Raw genomic sequence first — 9,537 nt, 5'->3', positions numbered from 1 at the left:
GTCCAGGTCCTGAGGGGGTCTGACTTTAAGACTGATCTGTTTGCCCTGAGCCATGCCAGCCACCCCAGGCCTAGATATCTGGACCACAGCTGCAGTGTCAAAATCGGTTTGTCCAGGCCTCCTGCGGGGGGGCCACCAGCAACCCTTGTCCTTGCTGCCTCCGCCCCAGCGCCCCCCCGCCCACCCCGCCTCCCGTTGACTTGGGCCCCATGTAGTCCTGGGCCCCCAACCCACTCCTGCCCACACCCCTGCCCTGACGCCTTGCGGCCGGCCAGGTCCCGGTCTCCCCCCACTCTCCACCCACTACCCCTCCCCCCCTTCCCGCCAGGCGCGGCCTCCGCGGGCGGGGCCGTCGGTGGGCGGGGCCGGCATGGGCCGGGAGACCGGCTCGGGAGAGCAAGGGCGGCCCACGCTCGCGGTGGGTGCCGGGTCCCGCAGCCCTGCTCCTTACGCTCTACCTCCGTCGGACCCACACTGCCGTGACTGTTTCCCCGAGGACTCCACGGGAGCCGGGTCCTCATCTCCATCCCCGCCGCGGCATCCAGGCAGGTGAGGCCCCGGCCACGCGTGGCTCCTGGGCGGCGGCGTGGACAGGCAGGGCGGGCAGAAGGCCGCCTTGAAGGTCCTGAGGGTCTCCGACGGCACCGAGGCTGGGCCGGCGGCCCAGAGCCAGGCAGGGTCCGCGTATCCATCTGCACAGCGGGCTTTTCTGGGGATCTGATCACTGGGACCCGTGCCGTGACTCAGTGTCCCCTGAGCCTGCCTCTGACGGCCCGGCCCTGGGCCCATCCCCACCCCTGGCCTGAGCACTGGGCAGAAGAGGAAACTGAGGCTCAGAGGGGGCCTGTGAACTGGAGGACAGCACTGGCGAGGCTGCGGGACACCCCCACCTGTCTGCATGCGTCTCACTGTGGCTGGGGGCCCTGCTGGTGTGCAAACAGGAAGAGCTCAGGACAGTGGGGCTTGACACTGGGAACGGGGCCTTGCGCGCGGGGGGCGGTGCGTGCTGTGCACATCTGCATGGCCGGACCTGCGGCCGGTGTGGCCCACAGCGTTTGCATGGGCATCTGGCACGGGGAGACCCTGGCACCTGGTGGCCTGACAGCCACGGCTTGGGTGGTGGCCACAGGCCTTGAGACAAGTGAGAGGCTGGGAACGATGGGGCCAGGATGCTGTGAGGCCAGCGCGGCATCTGGGATTGGGCAGGCCCAGGCCAGGTTTAGTGCAGGAGGCAGAGCTGACAGACTGCAGGCAGAGGGGTGAGGCAGGACAGGGGAGGGGTGGGGAGGGCCAGGGAGGGTGGAGCAGGTAGACATGGAGACTGCCACCCCCCTCCAGCCAGCACCCATGTCTGGACAGCCTCCCCAGAGACAACTCCAGGCTGGCCTGGGCCTCAGAAGGAAGCCAGGGCTGGAACAGATGTGGGAGATGTGGTGACCTCAGAACCATCTGAGGCTTAACCCCTGGAATTCCTGGATTTTGAGGCTCCCTGGGGGCTCAGCAGATCTCCCTAAGCAATGCCTGGCACTGGGTGCTCACGCCTGTCATCCTAGCCACTCAGGAGGCTGAGGATCACAGTTCAAAGCCAGCCTGGCCAGAGAAGTCTGTGAGACTCTCATCTGCAGTTAACCAGCAAAAAGCTGGAAGTGGAAGTGTGGCTCAGGTGGTAGAGTGCCAGCCTTGAGCAAAAAAGCTCAGGGACAACACCCTGGCCCTGAGTTCTAGCCTCAGGGCAGTCACCAAAACAAAGAGTTCCCTAAGCAGGGACCCCAGTCCAAATCTCTGCACAATGAGGCCCAAGGATTCTGAGATTTTCCTGCCTGAACCAGGGAAGCCACGTACCACGCCCCGCCCCCTTGGGGCACAGAGAGGAGCAGCGATTTTTCCACAGGCCACACAGCATGTGGCAGAGGCCCTGCCCACCCCACCCCTCTGCTGGCCTGCTAGCCTGGGGAACTTGAAACGTCTCCTATCACCTGAACCCAGGCTGGGCAGAGTGGGGCAGCCTGGAAACAGCCAGCTGTGGCCAAAGAAGGGTGCCAGCTCTCAGCCTCCTCCTGGCCAAGAGCTCTAGGTGATGGATGTGTCCCCAGACAGGGGCGTGTGCAGAAGTCCTGGGTGTGTGTTCCCAGGCCTGCGGGGCTCCCACGTGAGGGGGATGAGGCACCCATGAGAACCAAGTGGGACAGGCCAGTCATTGCAGGCGGTGGGTGGCCGTGGCCCAGGCACAGGCTCAGGCTCACTTCGGGAATGTTTGAAACATCCGCATACCAGCTGGGGGGGATGGAGAGGGGAGAGGGAGGAAGGGAAGGAGGGAGGGAGGGAGTGCCTTGTCCCCAGGGGGAGCCAACACTAGAGCCCAGTGAGGCATCAGCTGAGGACGCTGATCAAGATGGATGGCCTGTGAGTGCCCCACCTGGCCTTCCTGCCGTCTGACTGTCTGTCCCTCTCCCTATCCTGCCCACTGACACACAGAGGCCTTGGCTCCAGGCGGGGGGGGGGGGGGCTTAGAGCCTCTGTCTGGGGCTGGATAATTTATGAGGCTCAATAGTGGGGAGCCCAGCCAAGGAGCCAATTACCAGATGGGAAAGCAAGGCCCTCAGCCACCCCCCACTTCCCAGCAGCTCCCAATGCTGCCCAGCCAGCCTGCTTCAAGGCCTGCAGGCTGGATGTGCTGTACAAGGAGGGAAACTGAGGCTGCAAGAAGGGATGGGACATGTCCAAGGCCAGCAGGAGGAACCACTCGGGATCCTGTGTGACCAACACTATTTGTAGCCAGGATGTGGACACTGTCCCTACACCCTGAAAGGTAGGTGTGTATCTTCAACCTGCAGTTCCTATACACAGAGGGATAAAAGGAGGCCATCCTCCAGGGAACAAGTCAGGTTCAGAGAGGTAAACCAAGCCCAGAGAGACAGAAGGCCCACACTCGCTCAGACAGGCAGAAGCGAGATCTAAAACCTACTGGGCTATGACAAATGACACAGGACTCTAGACACATGCACACAACGTGACCAAAAGAGGATGGTCTTGGGAGAGAATCCGTTCTGGATGATTCTGTCATCCTTTCCTCATGTGTGGTATATTCCAGTCTATGTCTTCGTTTGGGGCTGGGGAGGGGGTGCAGAACTTGGGGAGAAGGGTGAGAGGCACAGCAGGGGAGCTCACTGGACACTGATGAAAGTGACCTATGCATCTCGTGGGTGGGGACGGGAGTGAGGGACGGGGGCAGGAGAGGGTGATGAGGGAATAGAAGACACTGCAAGCAAGGAAATGGACTCATTACCTGACTGTAATCCCTTGGACATTACCTCTATGCTAACAACACAGTAAAGCAATTAGAAAGAAAAAGGAAGTTGGCACACCCTATAATCCCAGCCACCCAGGAAGATGAGGTTGGGAAGTTTGCAGTCCCAGGTCAAGCAAAACAAACAATTTAGTGAGACACCCCCCCTCCCCAATCTCAGCTCACAGCCTAGCGTGGTGGTACACGCGTGTGATCTTGAGCTGCACAGGCATTAAAGGGAGAGGACATAAGGAAGCAAGCAGGAAGGGAGAGAAACAGAGGATGAGATTGTGCATTAGCATTGGGTGACAGGTATGGGTCACTGTGCCCAGCTTTGTGTCTAGACTTGTGTGTGTGTCTGTGTGTGTGTGTGAGAGAGAGAGAGAGAGGAGAGAGAGCACACTGGGGTTTGAACTCAGGGCCTGAGCACTGTCCCTGAGCTCTTTTGCAGCACACTGGGGTTTGAACTCAGGGCCTGGGCACTGTCCTTGAGCTCTTTTGCTCAAGGCTGGTGCTCTACCACTTTGAGCCACAGCTATTTCCAGTTTTCTGGTTTGTTCATTGGAGATCAGAGTCTCACGGACTTTGCTGCCTGGGCTGGCTTTGAACCCGGATCCTCAGATCTCAGCCTCCTGGGTGGCTGGGATGACAGGCATGAGCCACGGTTCCCCCGCTGTAGCCGTGTTTCTGATCAGGGTACATCTGGCTCTGCTTTGTGGCCACCCCCACCCGGCTGTCTGCCCTCTGATTTCCCACAGCCCCAGCCCAGTCTGCGCTCGCTCTAACCTGTCCCTGGGGAAGCTGTGGCTGCAAATGAGCTGTATTGTTCCCAAAATGGAACTGGGCCTGGGCTCCTTGCTTATTATTATAAATGTGTTCCAGCACACGTGAGGACGGAAGCACCCCAATCCCCCCCCAAAAGAAAACAACGAAAGACAGTAAGAGTGTCATATGAAATGGGGACACACAAGCCGCCCCTCCCCCCGTCCCGCACCTGCAGCTGACAACCCTCCACCCTGGATGCAGCAGGAGACTGCAAATGTATATCAGGCAGTCAGCTGTAGAGATGGAGGGTAAGGGCAGGGAGAGGAAACCTCTTGCCTAGGGTCACGTAGCCTCCAAGCTGGAGTTCAAAGCCAGTCTTTGGACCTTTCCATGTGACTCACAAAATATTTCCTGCCGTCTTTCTAGCGGCTCCGGGCCTGGCAGCCCTGGTGATTGTTCCTGGAGTGTGTGGGGAGGGGCAGAGCTGAAGGGAATAATAACCCCAATAGTACAACTAGCAGTCATGGTAATGGTGTAGGAGGATGAAGATAAATCCTTCCTCAAGAAAGGGCGTTCCTGGGGCTGGGGATATAGCCTAGTGGCAAGAGTGCCTGCCTCGGATACACGAGGCCCTAGGTTCGATTCCCCAGCACCACATATACAGAAAACGGCCAGAAGCGGCGCTGTGGCTCAAGTGGCAGAGTGCTAGCCTTGAGCAGGAAGAAGCCAGGGACAGTGCTCAGGCCCGGAGTCCAAGGCCCAGGACTGGCCAAAAAAAAAAAACAAAAAAAAAAAAGAAAGGGCGTTCCTGTTGGGACACTTAAGGCTGTGTAGGAGTTCACACCTCCCGCTGTACACAAATGACCAGCCAGTCTTCTCTCTGCCTTACAGGTGTACCCAGCCAGACCAGCAGCCTCTCCCCCATGGGGTGGTGACCCCCCCTCCGCCCCCCCCCCCCTGCAGCAGCTGGGGCAGCCATGTGGTCCAATGCCAGTTTGGGCCCGTGCTTCCGTGCCATAAACATCACCCTGGAGGAGCGGCAGCTGATCGCCTCGCCCTGGTTCCCCGCCACCTTCTGCGTGCTGGGCCTGTCCTCCAACCTGGTGGCGCTGGGCGTCCTGGCCAGCGCCCCGCAGGGCGGCCTGTGCCCGCGCTCGCCCTTCCTCACCCTCCTCTGCGGCCTGGTGCTCACCGACTTCCTGGGGCTGCTGGTGACGGGCGCCATCGTGGTGTCGCAGCACGCGGCCCTGCTGGACTGGCGCGCCACGGACCCCGGCTGCCGCCTCTGCCGCTTCATGGGCGTCGCCATGGTGTTCTTCGGCCTGTGCCCGCTGCTGCTGGGCGCGGCCATGGCCTGCGAGCGCTTCCTGGGCATCACGCGGCCCTTTTCGCGGCCGGCGCTGGGCTCGCCGCGCCGCGCCTGGGCCACGGTGGCGCTGCTGTGGGCGCTGGCGCTGGGCCTGGGGCTGCTGCCCCTGCTGGGCCTGGGCCGCTACTCCGTGCAGTACCCCGGCTCCTGGTGCTTCCTCACGCTGGCCGCCCGGCCCCGCGACGCCGCCTTCGGCCTGCTCTTCGCCCTGCTGGGCGGCCTCTCCGTGGCCCTGTCCTTCCTGCTCAACACAGTCAGCGTGGCCACCCTGTGTCGCGTCTACCACGGCAGGGAGGCCGCCCAGCAGCGGCCCCGGGACTGCGAAGTGGAGATGATGGTCCAGCTCCTAGGGATCATGGTGGTGGCCTCCGTGTGCTGGGTACCCTTGCTGGTGAGTGGGGGCTGCAGAAGTCCAGTGTAGGCATCCAGGGGGAACTTTTGGCAGGGAGGGGCACTGAAGGTAGGGTTCTGAAGGATCAATAGGACTCTGCTTGCTAAGCAAAATGTAGGGAATACATTTTAAGGTGGACTTGCTGAGTGATTCCATGTTTTCCTGAGGCCTCTTGGGGCCCAGTGCTAGGCGGACCAGACTCCCTGTGCAGGGGTTGGCTGATGGGGGGTAGGGGCTGGGTAGGGGGATGCATGGGCTGGGGTGAGTGGGGGAAATCCTCATGATGTACCTGTGTGTGTGTGTGTGTGTGTGTGTGTGTGCGCGCGCACACACACGCTCTGGTCCTGGCAGTGAACTCATGCATCAGACATCATTTCTGTGCTTTTTACCTCAAGGCTCATGCTCTTCCACTTGATCAACAGCTCTACTTACAGCTTTCTGGTGGTAAATTGTAAATAAGAGTCTTACAGGCTTTCCTGCCTAGGCTGGTTTTGAACCTCGATCCTCAGATCTCAGCCTCCTGAGTATCTGGGATTGCAGGTGTGGGCCACTAGTGCTGTGCTTTAGGAAGGACTCTGAGCCCCAGGGACGGTGACAGAGCCAGAATTCAGTGTCTGGGCTCCCTGCTCCTGGGCCCGGTGTGGAGGCAGCAGGGGCAGAGCCGGCATGGGGAACACAGGGCTCAGCCCTGCACTGCTAAGTGGGGTCCCGAGCTGCACTGCGTGGCTGTGGATGTGTCGTGGCATTCCTGGTGATCGGGGCTGTTTCCTGCTGCCACCTGAGATTGGAGGAGGGCTGGGGCCCTGTGAGAGGACCCTGGGCTCACCTCCAGCAACCTCAAAAGTGAAGAATGGGGGCTGGGGATATGGCCTACTGGCAAGAGCGCTTGCCTTGTATACATGAAGCCCTGGGTTCAATTCCCCAGCACCACATATATAGAAAACATCCAGAAGTGGCGCTGTGGCTCAAATGGCAGAGTGCTAGCCTTGAGCAAAAGGAAGCCAGGGACAGTGCTCAGGCCCTGAGTCCAAGCCCCAGGAATGGCAAAAAAAAAAAAAAAAAAGTGAAGAATGGCAGGAGAAACACTGAACTGAATCAGTGATTCTAACTAGGGTGTCTAGCTACTTCTCATCCTGCAGGCAAACACCTACTCATCCTTCAGAACCCCAGATTGCATGTTTTAGAGCAGGGCAGAGCTCAGGTTGAGCATTTCAAGAGCCTGGGGATTAGAGGGCAGTGGGGAGAGGACTGACAGACCTCAGGTGGGACCCTCTCTTATAGAGAGAACACAAAAGAGCACAGAGTGCACAGCCTGCTCAAAGGCCCTGAGGCAGGACTGAGCCTGACATGTTGTGCCTGGTCCTGTGGGCTGTGGGAAGGACTTGGGCTTTGACCAATTTCAATTATACTATAAAACCATCATGTATCCTAATTATACTTATTATGTCATAGCTAATAGTTACATTATTATGCATTATAATTGCATACCAATATCTAGTGAGCTACTTCTATGAAGTCATTACTAGTAGGTACCTTAGTATCTAATTACTATTATTATTTTTTTTTTTTTGCCAGTCCTGGGCCTTGCACTCAGGGCCTAAGCACTGTCCCTGGCTTCTTTTTGCTCAAGGCTAGCACTCTGCCACTTGAGCCACAGCGCCACTTCTGGCCATTTTCTGTATACGTGGTGCTGAGGAATCAAACACAGAGCTTCATGTATACGAGGCGAGCACTCTTGCCACTAGGCCATATCCCCAACCCACGTAATTATTTTTTTAAATTATGAATTATTAAATCACCCCTATTAAATGGTAAGTATAGGGGCTGGGGATATGGCCTAGTGGCAAGAGCGCTTGCCTCGTATACATGAAGCCCTAGGTTCGATTCCCCAGCACCACATATACAGAAAATGGCCAGAAGTGGTGCTGCGGCTCAAGTGGCAGAGTGCTATCCTTGAGCAAAAAGAAGCCAGGGACAGTGCTCAGACCCTGAGTCCAAGGCCCAGGACTGGAAAATAAATAAATAAATAAATAAATAAATAAATAAATAAATGGTAAGTATAAGTTTTATACTTAGTGAAATAGGTTCAAATATGAAGTATAAACTATTTAATGCATGGCTCCTGAGTGGTTCAGCCCCAGCACAGAAAAACTGAAACAAAAAGCACATAAACAAAACTGCTCAAGCATAAAATAGTTAATTCGCACAAACATGGGTGCTATAAAGATATTTATTAAAAACTAGGAGCAGGCCCTGGTGACTCACGCCTGTCATCCTAGCTACTCAGAGGCTATCAGAGGATCAAGATTCAAAGCCACAGGTCTGGGAATATGGCCTCGAGGCAAGAGTACTTGCCTCCTATACATGAAGCACTGGGTTCGATTCCTCAGCATCTCGTATAGAAAAAGCCAGAAGTGGCTCTGTAGCTCCAGTAGTAGAGTGCTAGCTAGCCTTGAGCAAAAAGAAGCCAGGGACAGTGCTCAGGCCCTGAGTTCAAGCCCCAGGACTGACAAAAAAAAAAAAAAAAAAAGATTCAAAGCCCAGCCTGGGCAGGAAAGGCCAAGAGACTCTGATCCCATAGTTGGGCTGGTGGCCTGGTCACACTTCGAGAGGGCGTGGTCGTTAGGGGCGTGGTCTGCCAATGGGGGCGCTTCTGGGCGTGGTCGGCCGGATGGGCAATCGGAAGGGCGGGGTGTGGTCTGTAGGGTGGGTGTGGCTTTGGGCGGGGCTTGTCTGGGGCCCGTTGTCACCCTGACCTTCCCGCAGGTCTTTATTGGACAGACAGTGCTGCGGATGCCGCCGGCCGGGAGCCCCGCGGGCCAGCTGTCCCGGGCCACCGAGCGCCAGCTGCTCATCTACCTGCGCGTGGCCACGTGGAACCAGATCCTGGACCCCTGGGTGTACATCCTGTTCCGCCGCGCCGTGCTGCGTCGCCTGCACCCACGCCTGAGCGCGCGCTCTCGGTCCCAGTCCCTACACCCCCGGCGCGCCTCGCGCCCCGCCGCCCTGACTCCTCTGTGACCCCCGCGCTGGACTCGAGGGCTACCAACCCTGGGGACCCGACTCCTCATAGCACCCCTTCCCTCTCTGACGTCCTCTTCGTTCCTGCACCTCTATCTGCACTCCTCGCAACACCCCACCCGTAGGCGGTTGGGGGCATGCGGGAAAGACCACTTGGGGAACCCCTTCCCCCAAACCTCTGGAGTTGGGGGTGCTGGGACACCCCCACCAGAGGCTGTGCCTCTGAGGCCTGGAGCTGGGGAGGGGGCTGTCTAGAAATCAGTGAATGGCCCGGTTTTGTGCCAAAACGCACCCTCCGTGCCCTGGGCTTCATCTCCCCCCTGGGGTCAGCAGTGGGCAGCCCTGGGTCCGGAATCCCCAGGCCCCCAATCTCATCAGAAAGCCCTCGATTCTGCTGCCCACACTCCTTAATGGAGCTGTACACCCTTAGCAGGCCTGCCTTCTGAGTAGTGGGGTTCTAGAGCTTGGCCCATTCTGTTGATGAGAAAATGAGGGAGACAAGGGGGACTGCCACCTCCTCTCCACCACGCCAGGCTCCTGGGGCTCACAGAACATACACAATAAATGTCTGTCATATGGCCAAGGAATCCAGAGTCACCCCACCAAGTGCTCATTAAGATACATGGTATACAGTAGGCGCCCCCCCCCCAGGCCCCAATGTAGCTAAACTACATTGCTCTCAGACTCAGCTTCTCCCCAAATGAC

The 9,537-nt window shown here is 58.1% G+C and overlaps 1 protein-coding gene across 1 annotated transcript; it reads left to right on the top strand.

The window, feature by feature from the left end:
* Positions 1-498: 498 nt before the first annotated feature.
* Tbxa2r (thromboxane A2 receptor) lies at positions 499-9,522 on the top strand. Its single transcript, XM_048342056.1, has 3 exons — positions 499-549; positions 4,943-5,811; positions 8,578-9,522. Exons 2-3 carry the CDS (start codon positions 5,029-5,031, stop codon positions 8,830-8,832), a joined length of 1,038 nt encoding a protein of 345 aa, XP_048198013.1. The 5' UTR covers positions 499-549; positions 4,943-5,028; the 3' UTR covers positions 8,833-9,522.
* The last annotated feature ends 15 nt before the right edge of the window (positions 9,523-9,537 follow it).

The sequence above is a fragment of the Perognathus longimembris genome, chromosome 3 (assembly GCF_023159225.1).
Source record: "Perognathus longimembris pacificus isolate PPM17 chromosome 3, ASM2315922v1, whole genome shotgun sequence".
NCBI lineage: Eukaryota > Metazoa > Chordata > Mammalia > Rodentia > Heteromyidae > Perognathus > Perognathus longimembris.
Note: the sequence above shows the minus strand (reverse complement) of the source record. Positions and strands in the feature narration are given on the sequence as shown.